We start from the raw sequence: 20647 nt of genomic DNA on the forward strand, positions 1-20647 counted from the left end.
TCTTCTTTAAACAGAAATGGCTCTCATTTAATTTTCATTGAGGATTAGCAACATAAATACATAATCGTCATCCATAAATTATTCCCTATTCAAAATATGGAAAGGTATAATGAATTTGAATTGGTAAAATCCTATTCCAAGATCAACTGAAAAACACTATAATATGGAGTAAGGAGTAAGCTATAACCCAATTGTCATGGAAGAATTGATTCCAATTAGGCAACATAGGTTCCCTGTGTAGCTGCTCTACACAGAAAAAAAAAAATATTTTGGCTCCGTTTTGGGAAAAGATTGAGAGTAGTGTTTGAGCGTATAATTTGGAGTAATTTTCCTAGATAGTCACTCATGTTTGGAAAATTACCTAAAAATATCATTTATGTTTGTTATAGGACCACAATATCATCCAACTTGATCTTTTTTCCTCAAAATATACTTCACACAAAAAAAATATTATCTCTCTCCTAATAGGATGCCATGTCACATTCTTCTTTTTTTATTATTAACATTTTTTATTTCTTTAAATGACAACTTGTTTAATGTATCTATAAGAGAGCATTAATCCATTCTCTATGAAAATCTAGTTACTTCAATTTTATAGCGAAAATCTTTATCCTATGTTTCATTTACAAGTATTTGTCGCTATATCCATACAAAAATTTAGCCTTGCTATCGAGGAAAAAATTAAACTAGTTCCTTGAAGCTGATGAAGAAGACAATAAATTTAATAAAAAATTTATCAGCGCCTTAAAAACAAATTTGATCTTTAAAATAATTTTTTTAGCATAAACGCTTCAAAAAAGCGTGTCATGATTTGCTATATTTACAACTAAATAATATTTTATAGACAAGTGGCAACAACACACTGTAGCAGACCATAATGTTACCACAGAGGTTTTAGCAAAAAGAAGACAGATCATGTGTCTAAAGAAGTGCTTCACATAACTAACAAAAGACACGAAACATAATCTCAAATGTTTGCTAGAGTTTCTCTCCTTCTGCAAAGCAACTACATAATCCTTCATTTCTTCTCTTTCAAAATGATTTCTTCACTTTTTAGTGGAAGATCAATCAACAGATTCAGCATACACCTGAGCAAACATAGAAAAAAATCTAAGCAATAAAAGCAATGGAAAAAAAGCTACAACTAAACAATGAAACTAATGAAAGAAAAAACAAATAAAAAACTCATTACCTGAGTTGTATTTGACTGCTTTGTGAAGTTCAAATTCATTTGAGAATTTACTCACATTTATGGATGATAAAATTTAGAATAGTCCCAGAAGTCATCATTTTCAGCTTGTTCTAAGGTCTGATCTAGAGATTGATTGGAAGATGTGCCAACAACCCTTTTGAGCACATTATAATGACCTTTTGCATTATGACCCTCCTCCTTGCAAATTGAACACCTTCCTTTTACAAAGCCTTTTTTTGACAACTTCTGAGGTTTCATGTTTTCGGTCTTCTTTCGAGCTCTTTTTTTAGTAGTTTCAGCAGCTTTTTGCTTCTCTAATTCTTCTGGCTCTTTCTTCCTATTTTTGGGCTTCCTCCCCCTTTTTTTCTTCACAACATTAGGAGGAAAAACTTGTCCACCATTTAATATTTTTGGCCAATGATCTTCATGATTTGTTGGGTTGATGTAATGAGAATACACATTCTTGAAGGTATCAATATGATAGAATGGATTCACATAATCTTCCACTTTTTCACTGTTATCAATAATACTGATATAGGCATGAGTACATGGCAATCCAGTTAGCTCAAATCTCCGACAAGTACAACTCTTAGCCATCATATCCACCACATATGGTCCCCAGGTCCATTAACCAACACCTTTGGTCCCCCTGAATAGTCAGGTTTAAACATAACAGCCTCATTACTAATTTTGTTAAGTTTTTTGACAATTTTGGGGCAAATCTTATCTTGATATTTTTCAATCCAGATTCTCTTGCTATGCAATCTCTTCATTAGCTTATTCTTTATCATTTCTAGCATTGTAATGATTGGTTTATCCCTGGCATCAAGTATATACCTAAAAAATATATGCATTAGTATTATATAAATAACTATTGACAGAAAGATAAAATTTTTTTTGAACTTACTTGTTGAAGCTTTCACACAAATTGTTGAGCAACATATCACATCTAATATTTGTTTTAAATAAGGCTCTAGTCCAACTTTGAAATGGTCTTTCTGGATGGTTGAACCAATTTCTTGCCTCTCTATCTTCTTGCTCAATTTTTTCCATACATTTCTTGAATGTTATTTCATTACTGGCAATTGCTGCACTCCACACCAAATCTTTCAAAGCTTTGCCTTTGTGTTTTCCTCTGAAATTTTGGTACATATGCCTAACACAACTTTTGTGTTCAGCAAAAGGAAACAAGTCCTTAACTGCTCCAATTAAGCTCTGCGCATAATTATTTAAAATAGTTAATTGACAATGTCAAAGTAAATTAAATAAAAATATATTAACTGTAAAATGATAAACCTTTTGTCTATCCGACATAAACGCTATGTGATGACTGTTTCTTATTTCTAGATCCTCACTGAGAATCTCCAAGAACCAACTCCAAGTTTCTTTACTTTCATTTTGAGCTATGACAGCATAGGCAACAGGAAAAATACAATCATTAGGGTCTATAGCAACTGCCGACAATAAATTTCCTCCAAAGTTTCCTTTTAGCCAACATCCATCTAGGCTAATGAAGGGCCTACACCCTGATTTAAATGCTTCTTTCAGTGCACCAAAACACACATAAAATCCCTGAAACTTTTCTTCATTTCTCCAAATCACAACAGTTGATCCAGGATTAGAATTCAATAACTCTGCTCTATATGATAAAAGCTTACCATATTGAAGGCTCTCATCTCCAACCACCCATTTTAGAGCTTGATCTTTGGCTCTCCATGCCTTCTTATATGATATTGTATAATTGAGGTCCTTTCTTACGGTAGCTATGATTCCATTTATACTCCAATTTGGATCAACTTTAAAATTTTCAAAATACCTTCTAGATATATATTTTGGTGTCATGTGGGGATTATCAAACACCATGCCACCCTTATGAGTCAAATTGATAGACTTGATCTGCACGGTAGAATCATCTTGACTTAGCTTGCTAGCATAAATTCTAAATGGACAGTCTTTTCGCTTGCAAATACACACCACCCTCTCTGTATCATTGGGATAAAACTTTAGCTCTCTTCTATTTTTAATACCCCACTCCATGCAAGCTTGTTTAAATTCTGTAAAATTTCCAAACGTCATCCCTAGCTCTAATATTGGCTTGTCTTTGTGTTTCTCTTCATTATACTCCACATAGGTAACTTTTTCCTGAAGCTTATCTTCTTCTTTTTCAGACTCAACCTCCTCCAACATTTCATCTGAATCTACATAATCAGATTCGGTATCAACAACCTGTGGTGGTACTACAATCGCAGAACTAGATGGTACATTGATAGAGCCTGGTGTAATTTTTGGTCGTCCCCTCCCTTTCACATTTTTGTTTACAACTATAACCTCCTGAAAGTCATCATCTTCACCAGAAATATTATAATCTGAATCATGAAAATCTTCCTCATCGATAGTATCCTTAACATTATCAGTCTCTTCTCCAATATTCACATTTATATTTTTACTGTTAATACGACTCAAAAAAGATTCAAATTGCAATGTTGTTGCATCTGGATACTCCTACAATAAGCAAATGATGTTGAGAAGCAAAACGTTTCCTTGTGTCCAGATGAATGAAAGAAAAATACTACAGTGTTCATTTAGAAGTAACACTAAGTGTTTTTTTTAATATGCATAAATTTATTCACTCTAAAGGGCATTAAAATCGCACCAAAATTAGCAACAGAAAGTTATCAAAACAACACTAATATTGCACTAGAAAAGCTTCAATAGTATTCAAGCATTCTGTTTTGATTTTCTACTGCTAAAAGAATTTTATCTATATATGTTAGTCACTGACAGTTGAAATTTGTTTTGAATCATTTCTTGAGTGAACACCAACTAAGTTGCGTGGAATTTTCACTTTCGGTGTCGCACTCGTGTCGGATTCTCAATAAATACACTATTTTTGAGAATCCGACACACACTCATTGATATTGTTGAAGAGTCCAAGCAACATGTCACTATATTGAGGGATTGCTGATATATGCATATGTATGTACTTAAGGCCATGTCCTGTTGCACTAGTCTTCATATATAACTATTGTGTAAAATTCCTTTGCTCTATACCTTCAAAATCTTTTGAAGCCACAATCCACAGATTAGACTCTTTCTTCTTTATCAAAATACAATAATTTCAATAAAACAAATAAACTTGATTTGCATTGAGCTTATAGCTAGAAAGACAAGAACTACATAGCAGGGGCACAAACAATTCAATTCCTAATGTAGGCATTCCACAACGTAACTAAAGTACTTAGTATTAGGAGCCTACAGACATTTTGTAAAACCAAAACATAGTACTAATCCACTTCTGGAGTTGGATATTTAGAGATAAACTAGATATTAGGAACATCGATTTTTACAAAAACTATAAACATCTGTTGCTTGTAAAAAATCAAAGGTTTCTTGTTCATGATAAAAAAAATGATATTTACACAAACTATAAACATTTGTTCAAAGCTTAGGCAGATTCAAACAATAGAAATATCCGATTCAAAAACAAGCAAGCAAATAACCCCTAAATTTTAAAAAGATTACTCCAATATCATGTTAGGTATTCAAATTATTTCACAATTTACACTTCAAAGATAAAAGAATCAGAAGAAAACTTGAATTTTACCTCGTGGCCATTTCTTTGGTCGACATCAAAGGTATACAACGACTCAGGAGACAGTTCCTTATGCAAATTCATTAGTTTATTTCTTGAAGAAACAGAGGAAGCCCCATATTTTCTTGAAGAGTTGGAGGAGCTCATCTTTGGATTTGCCGCCAAATCCCCTAGAACTAGGGTAGAAAATTTTGGCTCTGTAATTTTTTTTTACTGGGTTGTCTAATATGGGTTGTCTAATATTTTTTAAAAAAATGTTAATAATAAAAAAAGAATAATGTGACATGGCATCCTATTAGGAGAGAGATAATATTTTTTTTGTGTGAAGTATATTTTGAGGAAAAAAGATCAAGTTGGGTGATATTGTGGTCCTATAAAAAACATAAATGATATTCCTAGGTAATTTCCCAAACATTGGTGACTATCTAGGGAAATTACTCTATAATTTGTCAATTACTTGGCAAAAATAAACATCCCATCTATATTTTTAAAAAAAAGAATTAGAACCAAATTTTAGTATTTGGGAATATTTTAAAATTTATAAATTATTATATTACAATCTTTATAGTTTATAGTTTAGAAAATATCCATCATTTATGGTTTTGGATTAAAATTTATTTCTATTTTGTTGTACGAAATATACATATTTTATATAATATTGGATTAATGTGAATATTCAAATTATATTAATTATGTATTAATGTTGGTTATTGTGACTTTTTACGGATTCATTATAAAATAATAATACAAATTTATTTTAATAATTTTTAAAAAATATATATAATTTTTTTTTATAAAAATCAAATATTTCTCTCAAACATATGGTGAAATTTTCCAAAACCTTAAACCCAAAAATATTTGGAAATTTTAGGCCAAACACTAGTTTTATCTTAATTTACTTAATTTTTTAAATTAATATGGATTAAATTGTTTTAATATTTTAAAGTTTAAATATTTTAACATTTAAATATTACTCCCTCCGTCCCTATTTAGTTGTCCACTTTAGGAATGACACACAGATTAAGACAACAATGATTAGCATAGTGAAGTTACAATTTTACCCTTATAGTACAATTTACAATTTCAAAATAAATTCACTCAAGATAACTAATCAATGCTGGGAAGTTCATAAGTTTATTTATTTTATTTATGACAACTTTATTTAAATAAGGGTATAATAGGAAAAAATTTGTTGTCCTTTCTTGATTTGTCAAAATGGACAACTAAATAGGGACAACTAAAAAAGGAAATATGGACAATTAAATAGGGACGGAGGGAGTATATACAAAGTATAATAAGATATGATTTTTCATGTTAATATGACGATGAAATAATATAATTTGAAATACTATTAACTAATATTAATATGAATTTCAATTAGTGATAAGTCTCACATAATTGAGATGGAGTATCTACGTAGCATATTTTTTCCGAGTATAAATCATCATATTATATATCATATATATATAAAAGAGAATCTTAGTCTCGTCTACGTGGTGCTACCACAAACAATCATTCCCTTTTAATTTATTTATTTCCAAAATTAGTCTTCTTCTTTCATGAAAAATTGTGACTTTTATCGAAAAGTTGTGACTTTTATGAAAAGTTGTGATTTTATGAAGAGTGTTACTTTTATGAAAGGTTGTGACCTTTCCGAAGAGCTGTGACTTTTCCAAAGAGTTGTGACCTTTTCGGTAAGGCACAATAAGCATTTGTTCACACTACCATTTTTTGTCTATAAATAGAGGGGTTTCCTTTCATTTTAAAACAACAAAAATTCTGAACTTCTTTTTCTGCACAATTAAATATTTGATTCTGAACTTCTTCTTCTTCTCCTCAATTAAATATGTATACTTTGCTCCTGTTGAGTGGCTCACTGACACTATTGTTTTTGTATCATTACACTGGTGAATAAAATTGTTTCATCCTGAGAGTGTCTATTTCTTTAAACCTCGGGTACTAGAGGGGAATGATTTTCTTAAGGATACATTGTGCATTCAGTGGGCTCGATTTTTCCTTTCTATTTCATTCTATTGTTATAGATCCAGGTATGTTTTTTTTTAGTCATTAATTTATGCTTATGATATTAATTGTTGTTTTTGAATACATGTTTTAAACTTTGTTGTTTATGTTTCTATAAAGTTATTGTTGTAAGTATTTGTTAGTACAGACTATGTAAATCCAACTACTGCAGATTCATAAATAACTTTTTACAAAATACATTTTATTTAGAATATTTTCCAAAGAAATATTTTCTTCTCCAAGAGATCAAGCCTAAAAGTTTATATGATTTTTTGTTGTTTTCATAATAATGTTAATATTAACAGGAGTAAAAAAAAAATAATAGAAAGTCAAATAATAGAATTAAAACTAGCAATTAATTACAATTATATGATATACAATGATGATTATTCTCTCACCACCAAAGTACTTTTTTGAACTTTTTACCCATTATCCCTTACTTCTCTTTTATCCTTTTCAAGTATCCTTAATGTTTTGTTTGTGCACAACTTCAATTCCAAAACACTATCATAACTATATTATATATGAAATTTGGATTTTGAAAGCTTACATTTTAATTTTAAAACACATAATGACTACATATTATTTATTGGTGTATCATATGATTATGAAACATTTGCTCTTGATAACCACATTAGTTATATATATATATATATATATATATATATATATATTTTAAAAATATTTAATATTTTGAAAGTAATTGATAGTGTTATACTAATGAAATTTGCAAAGAAGAAAATTGAGAAAAATATTTATTTGACTCTCTAATTAGAGACACCATGTAACCATGCATATAGATGAAAAAAATAAACTAACCATTGTAAAATTTCAAAAACAAATTAATGAATATGTAAAATGAAATTATGTAAACTAGGAGAAAATAGTGTTATGATTTGAAATTTTGTCTTTTCTTTTAATAAAACAAATAGTAAACTACAATTGAATAACTTCTACTCTTAAAAATAAATTTGTATAAAAATACTATAACATCAAAATACAAGAAAGTTCTATTTTTAATAAATATTCATGTACTTTACTCTTATTGAGTGACTTACTGAAACCATTGTTTTTGCATCAATACGTTGGTGAATAAAATCGTTCCATCCTGAGAGGATCTAATTCTTTAAACCTCTGGTATTAGAGTGAAATAATTTTCTTAATGGGACATTGTTCATTCAGTGAACTCAATTTTTCCCTTCTATTTCATTCTATTTTTACATATCCTGATTTTTTTTTTTACAGTCATTAATTTATGCTTATAATATTAGTTGTTGTTTTTGAGTACACGTTCTAAACTCTGTTGTTTATGTTTCTGTAAAGTTATTGTCTCCATTCATATTGAACATATACACATATAGTAGGTATATTCATTGTGCAGAAAATAATTATTGTACTAAATTCCAAGAATTCATATTTTGATATTCTATATAAAATTCTATAACTTAAAACTACTATATATAAGCTTACATATTATCTATTTCTACATAGATATGAAGTTTCTCACTTATCAATTGAAGAAATTTATTATGTAAGTTCAAAAGTTATTATTGTTTTAATGTTCAAGCATAATTTCTTTTTTGAATCTGTTAATAAATTTTTGACTTTTTTCTCCAAGGCATATATCACAATTGTATAACCTACGCAACTTAAATATGTTCCTTTTCTTACGAAGTGCCTTTGTATATATATTCTTATTTTCCTTTTAATGTTGATTAAAGGACCAATGATTTATTATTTCTTGAATAATTCATTCATTAGAGGTTCTTGAGTTATGTGTTAATGACATAATCAAATTCATTTTGGAATATTGCTAATATTTTTTTAAGAACCTATTTTTTCCATTATTTTTAATGTATGAATATTAGTAAAGGATTATTTGCAAGTTCAATGCAATTATTATTTATGACAGCGCAAAGCGCGGGCAAATTACCTTATAATATTATTGAACCACACATTTTACCTCTGTAAAAGCAGGCAATCAATAAATTTCATTATGCTATAATTTAAAATATTATTCTTTTATAAATAAATACAAATTTTTTTTTGTCATGGCGAAATAATGAAAGTTTGATTATTTTTTTGAAAAGGAAAGAGCAGAAGAGAAATACAAGTTGATGTAAGCATCAAATGCCAGAAAATTTTTGCTATATAACTGTTGTGTTTAATAGACGATCAGAAACCTGAAATGAATAAAACAAAACTTCGACCAAAACTACATTCTCACCTGGAGACAAAAATTCTGGCAATTTTCTCTAGGATGTTATCATTTACGGATTGCCTGATTGATACAAGTAAAACTAGGATTACAACAACAAACCCAAAGTTCTGAGGAGGAAGAAAGAATTTATCTTTCTCATTTTTCTTCGTTGAACAGCTCGTAATGTGTTTCCAACATCTCTGATGTGCTTGCCTGGAGGGCTCACACCCTTCCTGACAAATAAAGCAATAAAGAACCCCTCCTGGTCCTCTATGAGATCGGTTCTCAGCACATGTTGACCTGCGCAAATTTTTTTTAAAAATAATCATACACATGCAACTGAAGAATTTCAACTGATAAAAACCAGACGAGCATCAGGCAGGAAGGATCAGAATGTATCAGAACAGCACTGAGCTACTGTTCTTCAGGATGGTACTGTATATATTTACAGAGCTCATACATACATGTTTTCCTACAGCCTTCAGTGTAATGCAAATACTATACACTATTGAAGGTGGTATAGCTTGCAGTTTAATCTTCTGTCTAATGACATGTTGGCCCTTTGAATATAAATGACACTTAACTTCTAAAAGAATATAATTGCAACAGTTTCATTTAGCCAACCAGATCTAGGTTAGACTATTAGCAATTGAACACGAAAATATATGATGCTTGAGAATGCTTAAGAGCACTTGAAAACTGTAAGAACAAAATATTCTTTCATTCCACTGTGCTCTTTCTTTATTTGTCTAGTTTGACCAACTTTTGGAAGGCAGTTTGATTCTAAGTACTAGGGTCAGGTAAGCACCCAGAAAGAAAGCTTATGAGATATGACCACTTACATCCATCAAAAATTGGATGACCTCGGCGAGGCCATTGGGGAAAGATTGTTGTCAGTTCAAAACCATAAGAAGAAGCAAGAGGCAGAACAGATTTGATGACATCTTCATTCTCAACTTGGTTAATAGAACATGTGCTGTAAACAATTCTCTCAACAGCTGGAACTACGTCAAGATGAGAGGGTAAATTGATCAGTTGCATGCACAAACATACATGAATTTGCCATTTGTGGCAAAAAAACAAAAACAAATCAGAAACAATGTTATAAATCTCACAAGATAATGCATGTTCCAAAGCCTTTCTCTGAAAAGCAGCGAGCTTTTCTAGTCTATTTACGTCAGACTCTGCAAAGTTTTTTCAGAAATTAGTTTAAAACGAGAAAAGCAAAGGGTTGGTTACACAAAAGATACGGAAATGAATACACAAAGAGCAAAGTCACCTGCTGTATAAGAGGGGAGCAGGTGATCTAATCTATCAACAACGGTCCCAGATCCTGAACATGATGGATCTAACAGTATTGCTTGAACCTGGTGGCCGGTTAATGTGTTAAATAAAGGAATTCCATTAAAAAATCCAAACAGAAAACAGAGAGTTACAAAGTTGGAACCATGCTTGCTGAAAATGTGAACTGGCTACTTAATTTTTGTAAAATCGTCACCATTCAGGAAAACTAATTAGAGTGTAACCCAGCATTACCCCAGATCAAATATCTATCTTCATGGTTGTACCAGCACTGACTGATATCCTTTTTCTGTTTTTCACACTGTCCAGAAACAGGAAGGATTTTGTCTCTTTTTTATGCTTGTTCTGGATACACTAAAATCATATGCCTATATATAAGTGTTTCTTCAACAAATTGACAACGAAGAATCAAAGGCTTTGTCATGTTCAATCAAAGTGTTACCAACTCATAGTTGAGGAGAGAGATTGTCCTCTTCTCCAGTCTGCTATCTATTGTATCAGAGAATCGTTCGATACAAAAAATGGATCATGCACATAAAACTAACAAGCTTTACAACAAATTATTTTTTCCCTATCAATCATGTTTATGAAATAGGTCAACTGATTACTTTATTCCAGTGCTGCAAGTTAAGCAGATTGATTAACTGGACAGAAAGTAATAGATTTCACTTAATAAGTTGATAATATCTGACAACCAACAACGCCTCATTCCCCAAAAAATGTCTTGTATGTTTACCTTCGAGTACGCTGGATCCTCAGGACTCATGTTTAAGAAGTCCTCATGCTTGACTTCCACATCTTCGGATAAGTTAAGTTATCGAGGCATATTATAGCAACAATGAAACAAAAACCAAATAGACATTATCATATAACTAACTGGTTTTAGGATTACTTGAAATAGGGAATTGAAACAACTAAAGATATCTGCAGTTCCAAAAGCCATATTTCCTCAAAAATAAACTTCAGGCACCTAATGCAAAGAGGTGTTTATGGTATTAAAAGTCTAACGCCATATAGAAACTAATAACTCCATCCAGTTTGAGTGAACAATTGCGAGATTACTGGAATTACTTAGAGATGGGATAATTTAAACAAAAACAAGGACCTAAGCACATAGTTTAAGGGGATCCAATACACTTTAGGTATATGTCGATCCAAAAGAAAAGTGATGGTTAAATTTCCTCTGGAGCAATCTTATGTGAGAAGGTGGATAGGATACCAGAAAGCTATTAAAAGGATACTAGTCGCTCCAGCCAGTTCAACAGTGTCCTTCAGACGTTTAACCCTTTCTTTATTAAGTTCACAAGCTATTATCTTTCCATTTCCCTTCATAAGAGCAGCTAGATGAACAGTTTTGTTCCCTGGTGCCGCACATGCATCGATGACCTTCACAGAAGAATAAACAACCATGAACAACAACCAAGAGGAAAATGACAATCTAGAGAACCTAACTACTCTTTTTCCATGCAATTACCTCCCATCTGGGTTTAGGCCCAAGAGCAACTGCAACCATGGAACTTGCCTTACCCTAGTGGAACCAGGGACATTAGTAGCATGTCAATGAAAGCTAGATAGAACCCAAAAGAGGGGAAATGATTGCATAACAAGAAACTCCTTATTGTATTCACATCAAAATTCCATTCTAAGAAAGAGAATTCTGCACCTGCAGAAAGACACTTCCACTTTTTACCAAAGGATGATCATGCAGGTCAGTCCTTGGGGGGAAAATCAACAGGTCAGGAACCATTGCATCCTGACAAACCTATTTAATGTCCGAAAAATAAACATAAATAAATTTTATAATAACGAGAATACAGCACCAATAAAAAGTAAAACCGGATTCTATCTTTATTCTTGCCCGATTAATCTGTTCTTCAAAAGATCTATCAGGCCATGGAGAATGAATTGATCAATAAATATTTGATTGTTTCTTCAATGCAGAATTGATTCACAATAATTCTTCTATCAAATAAGGACACGAATACAGCAATAATGATATCATTGAATTGACAAACATGAAAAATCTGTGGTACTACATACTTTAAAGTATATCAATCTCTGTAGTTTACTAGTATCTTTAAGTATGCCTTCTACCGCCATCCCCCTAAGTGAGGTCAATACATCAATTATCAATTGAGAAGCCACTCTTCAAATTCTAGAACAGCTGGAACCACCCCCACCCCCCTCCTCATTTTCTTCTGAAAGGAAATTTCTTAATTTTAGGACCTCAATTTGTTAAACTTCGTATTTCATCTCAATATTCTAAACAAAACATCTATGTCCACCCTAGGACTATCATACCTCTATACAACTATCGTGAAAACTGGATAAAAAATCTATAATCTAGTCAGGCAAACAATTCATTAGAGGAAGTACTGCAAAGATTAAGTACAGCAAAGATGATCGTCAGGATCAGATTTTGGCTTAGGATGTTTTGACACAAGGAATTTTCTCTGATACATCTTCCACCTATACTCTACCAGTCAAATGACACTAAAGTTACTTCAAATTATTCAGGCGATGCAAAATAACTGCTGCATCTAAGGATTATATCATACCTCATACTGTTTCTTAAATTCGACCAGGGCAGACTCTACGTCCATCTTCAGAGTATTTACACGAGCATAACGGGGTTTCAGAAGGTCTGCAATGATATAAAAAACAAGATTCCAGTGACACATCTGAGACTGCTTTTCTGCTCCATATAATAAATACACCAAGTGTAATCCAACACAGCTTAGAATATAGACACTTTTCCATCTATTTTTGATAAAGAAAGGATCTTCTCAGTTCAATTATATTTAAATAATCTGTTGACAAGTTTGAACTATGTATGTCCCATTGTTTAACCCATAGAGATAACCGCCATCAACAGACTAGGAGTTGAACCACGTACCAGAAATCTTATAAGAAGTCATCAAATCTGAGACATGTTTTACTTTCTTTCGAACTAAAAGCTTGGCAAGAGCTGCCTGCAACACATCCTTTTTCTGCAGTAGAAACTTTTCTGCATCACCAGCTAACAAAGCCTCCTGTATAAGATTAAACAATCTCCATAAGCAAGAGCCCAAAGCAATGAAACCCACTGGGGATGTATATTGACAAATACCTGGCCAAAAAGGATGTCATACAAGATTATATACATTAATTCTTCTTGCCTCTGCAACGACATTAGCAGCAAATTAGTGCACAATTAAATCAAAGAGAATTAAAATTCCAGTCAAAAGATTCCAGAAGTTTGTATCTTGATTAAGTCCAGTCCATTCTATAGACCACCATAATGTATTGCTCTATGTTACTAACATTTTTCCTTCCAAAACACTGGCAAGATTCCATAACAAAATATCAGATTTCCCGATTGCTGCTTTTTATATGGATGTTTCATAATGCAATAATTAATTAATTACTATTGTGCAGACAAATCCAAACTATTACACACCAAAGATGTCTATCCAACATGTAAAATAGTTGATGTAAACAGGGTTAACGGGTTATGTTAAGAACATAGTACTTCAGGAAAGCAAGTGAAAGATGGGTAAGGAGAAATTAGCTTACCTAGGTGGTTGGCAGAAGAAACATTTAACTGAGCCAACAGTTAAAAAGGAAAGTAAAGAATAATAAGAACTCTTCAATGCTTTTGAAATATTGAGTTGAGCTGCTAGCCTGGTACACTGGATTATTTGAAGCGCAAACGCCATAATTTACTTGTTAGTTCATATCACATTAAAGCAGTTGTTCTTGGGATTGTGAAATATCAATAAGCAGCACGCAAGAAACAAGATTTATTTTGACATGGACAAAAAGTTCAGAGGTTTTCCCAAGATAAAGTTGAAAATGGCATTGATCACTAAGAAACTAATATAACTGACTACTTATGTCACACAGATAAAATTGTTAGTTATTTGAAAAATTTATGCAACTTAAGCTCTTCCCAGAAAGGCATCAGAAAGCTATATACTTTGGATAACCTATGTCTACTTGATATTCGGAGATGGCCTGCCATCTGTCAATAACTTTATCTTATTTAATCAAGCATAAAATGATGAAACATAATTATTATTATTATTTTTAAAAAAGTAACTGAAGATATACAAAAGAGGAACAGGTGCGAGTGTCGGACACGGGTTATTCAGAATAGTACTCGGAAAGATAGAACGAAAAGAGGAAGATCTTCAAGTATAACAACAACAACACGCAAAGTGTAATCCCACAAGTGGGGTCTGGGGAGGGTAGGATGTAACGAGACATTACCCCTACCTTTTGGGCAGATAACAAGAATTTCTCATGTCTCACAGTTAAGCCACCATACCATGCAATGAGAGAAGTAAAAGTGCCAAGATCTAACAATCAATGAAAACTCAGAAGTTGAAAATATTTCTAACCTTCCACTTGCTACTCAGCACATTGGCAGTGTGAAAGACATCCTTGATAACAGGAAGATCTGCAACAAGGAAGAATCCAAAACATTTGCAATTATGAAGCCAAGGGATGGACCTTTTCCGTACATATGGAGATAGCATGATTTGAGTCACTGAGTTAATATCAGTGCTTTTAAAAGAATAAGACACAAAAAAGGGACAAAATTTGTGGGGCTTGAAGTGAAAATCAATAAGTGAAGTGCACTCTTCCCTGAAGTGAAGAGAGAAAATTACAAAGTTAAAAAATATCAAACATGTATAAATTTAGAACTAAAACATTCAAATGCAATAAACACAACAATTTTCAGTATTGGATAAGCAATATTCTCTCTATACTTGATTATGTGAAATCGTTTGAATCAGCAGAGAGTTTAAAAAAGAAATGAAAACTTTTGAAACTTGTAGTCCTAAACAAGTCATAATATTTGTGTGGCTATAAAGCTTCCAAAACTTCTGGACTTAATCATCACTTTTGTGTGGGTATAAACGCTTCACATTAAGGGCAATTTCATTTAGAATAATGTTAACAGTGAGGGTAAAATGAAAAGTGTAACATTAATTGTTTTCAAATATATAAATGTGCCAATCTTTTTGGAACAAACTAATAGAGAAATAGTGTCACATAAACTGGAATGGATGGAATAATAATGATAAAAATCCAACTTCTCAAAGTTGAGATTCAGAAAAACTGACTGTTTATTGTTGGGATCACTTTGTGTGTCATTGTGTCAAAGACACACTTCTATGAAGCACATGTCTTCACTCATAAATTGAAAACTCTTTGCTTCGCATTACTCCATCAACTTAAGCTTTTAATAGCTCATTTTGACACTTCAGCTTCAGCTATTTAAAAGGTAAATAGCGTCTGATATGTTATGGTAAAGTCCTTGAGATTTCAAAATTCATAGGACTACTCTGCGCCACTGAAGTACATGTACTAGTTGTGATTTTTTGATAAGATCACAAAGAAAAAAAATGAAAACAATTACTGGAGTAAACCTCCTAGAAACAAGCTATGAATCATGCTTCTTACAATTTCCAAACAACTAAAAGTGAGAAGGACGAATATATACTTCTGATCACGAAGACTACCCTACTATTCCTTTATTTCTGTGAGAAATATAGGAAAAGAATATTATTGAATTGTTGTTGTGTACATTATTACATTGAGACCCTATTTATAGACCCTAGAATACAATCCTTTACCAAGTAGGATACTATTTAGTATTCCTATTTCTATTTCTATTACTATTCCTATTCTAATAGGATTGTATAAACCTATTCCTATTCTAATAGAATTGTATAAACATATTCTTATTCTAATAGGATTGTATAAACCTATTCCTATTCTAACACTCCCCCTCAAGCTAGTGCATACAATTCATGTACCTAGCTTGTTACAAATGTAATTAACACGAGGACTGATGAGGGGCTTGGTGAAATCTGCAAGTTGATCACTCGACTTCACAAAATTGACAATCAATCTCAATGTGCTTGGTCTTCTCATGAAATACTGAATTTGATGCATAATGCCGATAAAACACAGAGTGATAAAATTACAGTGTTGGAACTTTCCAAACCAAACTTGCAAAGACTGTTTCAGACCATAGAGTGACTTACGTAATCAACATACAAGGCTACTAAACTCCCCCTGAGCAACAAAATTAGGTGGTTGCTCCATATAGACTTCTTCACAATGCAACGGTCGTAAGTGCTCAAAATCTAGTGTAAAGTATATGGATCATGTTGGAATCACTAGACGAGTTGATATCAGACAAGTCACCGAAAAACTAGCCAGAACATGCTCATATGCCGGAGTATTAGATTTGATGGCTAAAAGTGGTCACAATCTAAGAAATAAAATTATATGGGTAGAGTCGAAATGATGTCACAACCCAACTAGAAAATATAAATTATATAGGATAGTTTGAATTTATGGAACGACCCCATTGAAAAAGAGAAATAATATGGGTAGGGTCAGAATGTTGGCACGACCCTACTGAAAAAGAAACGGGTAGGGTTGGAATGATGGCACAACCCTACGCAAATCAGATTTGAGGAGTCACCGGAAAGACGAATGGAACTATGCAAATCAAATCTGAGGAGTCACTGAAAAGACACATGATGCTATGCAACTCAGATATGAGAAAATAGTTCGAAAAAATCCACGGTACTGCACAAATTAAATATGAAAAGTAGTCCGAAAAGATGCACGGTGCTACACAAATAAGATATGCAAAAAAGGTAGTCACCGGAAGGATGTCACGGTGCTACACAAATTATATATGAAAAAGTAGTCACTGGAATGATGACACAGTGCTACACAAAAAAGTAGACACCAGAATGATGGCACGGTGCTACAAAAATTAAATATGAAAAAGTAGTCACCGGAATGATAGCACGGTGCTACACAAATTAGATATAAGAAAATAGTCACCGGATAGATACACGGTGACCCAACTTTTGTTAACATAATCATTGGCCAGACGGGCAGCATCTATGGGTGCCACCCGCCGGCAGCGGAAGCTCTTTAATTCTCTACCAAGTTCGTAGAGGCTCTGATACCATGTGAGAAATATAGGAAAAGAATATTATTGAATTGTTGTTGTGTACATTATTACATTGAGACCCTATTTATAGACCCTAGAATACAATCCTTTACCAAGTAGGATACTATTTAGTATTCCTATTTCTATTTCTATTACTATTCCTATTCTAATAGGATTGTATAAACCTATTCCTATTCTAATAGAATTGTATAAACATATTCTTATTCTAATAGGATTGTATAAACCTATTCCTATTCTAACAATTTCCATAAAAATAAAATCAATCTTAAGCAGCAAAGATAAGTGCATCCCATTTTCCAATGGTGTCCAGATTCCAGAGCAAACAATTTTCTCTACAATACTTGAAAAGTTATACAGAAACATTTCAGGTTAATGCCTGTAGAAGTTAAATAATCCCATGATCACTTCTGCCTAGCAAAAGCACCCGAGCTCCCTCTTTAAAGCTGGGATGATTTCCCAAAATGCAGTTGACCAAGCAAGCAGACAAGCAATTTTAGTCAGCAGAAAATGTATTCACTTGCACTTAGCAGCTGGAAATTTGGTAAAAGAATTGCCTAATTATTCACTCTTCTTTTAGCTCCCTAGATTGTATCCTCACATTTTGAGATATAAACATAAAAGATGATATTTTTCAAGTTCGAAGAACTTTCAAGTTTTACGTCATCTCGATTACTTGCCGGTCGAAGAACTTTATTATTCTCCTGAACTCAATATCTAGTCAAATACTATAAGAAAACAGGATTTTCTAAATGCGCTCTAACAAGTATTTAGAAAATGGGTACTATTACTCTGTGAGTGAACTTACATTTGAGAGTTTGACAAACCAAAGCATAAGTAGCTCTTTTGTTCCTGACAGAGGGACTATACACCAGCGACTTGATGGACCCAACAGCTTGGCGCCGGGCGTCTCCTTGTAGAATAGTTCGCAAAACCTTTGCAGATTCTCTACGTGCAAAGAGCGCCGAGCGCTCGGCGCTGCTCAGACGGTTCTGGTTCGGCTTCTTCGCCGACGGTTTGGTATCCACTTGCGCCTTCTTCCGCCCCATGGTTTCGAGTCTCCGGCTGGTCACTGTGGAGAGTGGAGAAAGAAAGTGTTAATGGGCTTTGAGAATTCAAAATAGCGTGGGTTGGCCACTTTTTGACCTGATATTTTAGAGTTTGGCCATTATTTTAAATGTTGAACTAACATATGATATCGTATAAATAGTACAGTATATAATTATGTATCAGAGATGTATATATATTTATATACGTTATTTATCTAATATTTATATGGGAATTTTCGCATGTAGCCACTCAAAAATAATTTAATTATGCTCCATAGCTATTGTTTGCTAATTAGGATTCATAGCTACATGTTAGAGGGAGGAGAGAGGCGAGGGAGATTGGGAGAGGGAGGAGAGAGGCGAGTGAGAGAGGGCAGAGAGTGGAGAGAGGTGAATTGTGTATATGTATATCTGTCAAATTGTATATGTATATCTGTCAAATAATTTTATATATTTAACTGATATACATATGTATTTGTATATCTGACGAGTGAGATTGGAAGAGGGAGGAGAGAGGCGAGCAGGAGAGGGTAAAGAGTGGAGAGAGGAGAATTGTATATTTCTATCTGACAGATAATTGTATACATGTAACTAATATACATATGTATTTGTATATCTGGCGAGCAAGATTGGGATAGGGAGGAGAGAGGCGAGCGAGAAAGGACAGAGAGTGGAGGAGGCTAATTGTATTTGTATATCTCTCATATAATTGTGTGGGTGTATATATATATATATATATATATATATATAATTTGTATTTGTATATGTATAAGTGACGTAATTACAGCTAAAATTAAGTTGTCAGCCTTAATTAATTCAAACTATAGTTATGTTAGCTAATTAACTAGTATATTTGCTTATCCGAGTAATTTTCCTATATATATATATATACACTCTCAATCTCGACCAATCCATATCTCCTCTAAACCGTTTCAAATTTTAGATATGAGTTTCTCTTGATATTTTGAGTACTTTGATATACTATTACTCGAAATGATTCACCTTTACGGCACATCGAAATCCTCTAGCTAATTCAGATTTAAAATGTTTACCATTCCTAAGCACTATTAAAAATGTCTTTTATCAAAGACGAAAACCAACAATAGTTCATCGGTAATGATGGATTACCCACAAAAAAATGAAGAACAATATATGAGTTGTCGGAGATGATCAAGTTAAAACAACAAAATTGAAAGAGTCTGTTCGTTTATTTCGAGGGATTCTATCAGATGATAAATTTAAAGTAGAATATATTTTTTTAACAATTCACTTTACAGACTTAAACTTGAAGCCTTTAGTTAAACATATGAAAAGATCTGATCAATTCCACTATGTCCTTTAGAGATGTTAAACTCTTTAACCATATCAAACATTAATTGAACTCATTATCAAGTTAAAGCTTTATGAATACCTTAAATATTTTTAAATTGAAACAAATATGGGGAAAATGAAATGGCACAAGTTTTTTGGGAGATATACTTTATGTTATTTTACACCTAAAATTCCATGCAAAAAAGGATAGATTATTTACAAGCAATCAAAGATCCTTCCAAAGTCTGAACTGCATATCGGTCGGTTCGGTTCAGTTTGAAGTATATCGGTTTGATTTATTGGTTATTGGTTTGTAGAGATGCAAAATCGTTATAGAACCATTAAGATATTGACTTATTGGTTATTGGTTTATCAGTTATTGATCGTTATCGGTTCGGTTATCGGTTTAATCGTTAAGATTTGACACAAAAAAAAATTAATAAAAAATTACTTAGAAACAAGGTGACAAATTGAATGAATCATGTACATGAGTTCACAAGTTGCATCTTGCTCAAAAGCAAACACTTTTACATTGTAGAATAACCAAGATTATGAGATAGTCAGAAATAAAAGTAGGAAACTAAACTCTAAGTCAAAGACTTTATATACAAAATGATATAAATATAATTATTTAATTTATTATTGGGTTATCGGTTAACCCATTAAGAAAAAACCTCAAACCGTTAAGAACCGATAACTCGATAACAAAAAAATCAAAACCGTTATCTGAACCGCTAAACCAATAACCCATTACTGATAAACCAATAACTTTTTTCGATTCGAGTTATCGATTTCAGTTCGATTTTGAACAGTCCTAGTCTGAATCCTCTTCAAGGGGACATGAAGAAAAGAAAGGTCTTACAAAATACTACTCTCCTGTCCAAGATTTTGATGTCAATTTTATTGACTCTTTGACCAACCCTTACTCAAAATCAATAGTAGTAGTAATTAACCAAGAAAAAAAAAAGACTTCGTAAAAGTCTTCAAAATTACA

The 20647-nt window shown here is 32.4% G+C and overlaps 4 protein-coding genes across 4 annotated transcripts in view; 1 reads left to right on the forward strand and 3 right to left on the reverse strand.

Annotated features, from left to right (window-relative positions):
* Nucleotides 1-20647, reverse strand: part of LOC125825796 (mechanosensitive ion channel protein 10-like) — a 676215-nt gene that overhangs the window by 448583 nt on the left and 206985 nt on the right. The window lies entirely within an intron of this gene.
* Nucleotides 1-20647, forward strand: part of LOC125825812 ((S)-coclaurine N-methyltransferase-like) — a 345716-nt gene that overhangs the window by 192847 nt on the left and 132222 nt on the right. The gene's annotated exons all lie outside the window — the stretch shown is intronic.
* On the reverse strand, nt 1789-4931 carry LOC125825838 (uncharacterized). The gene is made up of 4 exons (XM_049505125.1): nt 4797-4931; nt 2489-3694; nt 2100-2407; nt 1789-2029 (listed from the first exon to the last, which is right to left on the reverse strand). Exons 1-4 carry the CDS (start codon nt 4929-4931, stop codon nt 1789-1791), a joined length of 1890 nt encoding a protein of 629 aa, XP_049361082.1.
* Nucleotides 8948-18403, reverse strand: LOC125825803 (25S rRNA (cytosine-C(5))-methyltransferase NSUN5). Its single transcript, XM_049505094.1, has 13 exons — nt 18102-18403; nt 14691-14749; nt 13418-13468; nt 13205-13340; nt 12867-12952; nt 11972-12070; nt 11783-11836; nt 11550-11694; nt 11045-11106; nt 10286-10373; nt 10122-10190; nt 9849-10010; nt 8948-9306 (listed from the first exon to the last, which is right to left on the reverse strand). The coding sequence occupies exons 1-13, from the start codon at nt 18340-18342 to the stop codon at nt 9113-9115; spliced, it is 1446 nt and encodes a 481-aa protein (XP_049361051.1). The 5' UTR covers nt 18343-18403; the 3' UTR covers nt 8948-9112.

Source organism: Solanum verrucosum, unplaced genomic scaffold, assembly GCF_900185275.1.
Source record: "Solanum verrucosum unplaced genomic scaffold, falcon-dt-bn FXZP01000247.1, whole genome shotgun sequence".
NCBI classification, from domain to species: Eukaryota; Viridiplantae; Streptophyta; class Magnoliopsida; order Solanales; family Solanaceae; genus Solanum; species Solanum verrucosum.

What these genes read in the sequence shown, in the direction of transcription:
- LOC125825838 (XM_049505125.1), bottom strand. Translation starts at nt 4,931, where the DNA reads ATGAGCTCCTCCAACTCTTCAAGAAAATATGGGGCTTCCTCTGTTTCT. An exon ending in TTATGTCGGATAGACAAAAG is followed by an intron (nt 2,408 to 2,488) that starts GTTTATCATTTT and finishes AATTATGCGCAG; the next exon opens with AGCTTAATTGGAGCAGTTAA. An exon ending in TTGTGTGAAAGCTTCAACAA is followed by an intron (nt 2,030 to 2,099) that starts GTAAGTTCAAAA and finishes TATATTTTTTAG; the next exon opens with GTATATACTTGATGCCAGGG.
- LOC125825803 (XM_049505094.1), bottom strand. Translation starts at nt 18,342, where the DNA reads ATGGGGCGGAAGAAGGCGCAAGTGGATACCAAACCGTCGGCGAAGAAG. An exon ending in GGTTTGTCAAACTCTCAAAT is followed by an intron (nt 14,750 to 18,101) that starts GTAAGTTCACTC and finishes TCCTTGTTGCAG; the next exon opens with ATCTTCCTGTTATCAAGGAT. An exon ending in GGCCTAAACCCAGATGGGAG is followed by an intron (nt 11,695 to 11,782) that starts GTAATTGCATGG and finishes TCTTCTGTGAAG; the next exon opens with GTCATCGATGCATGTGCGGC.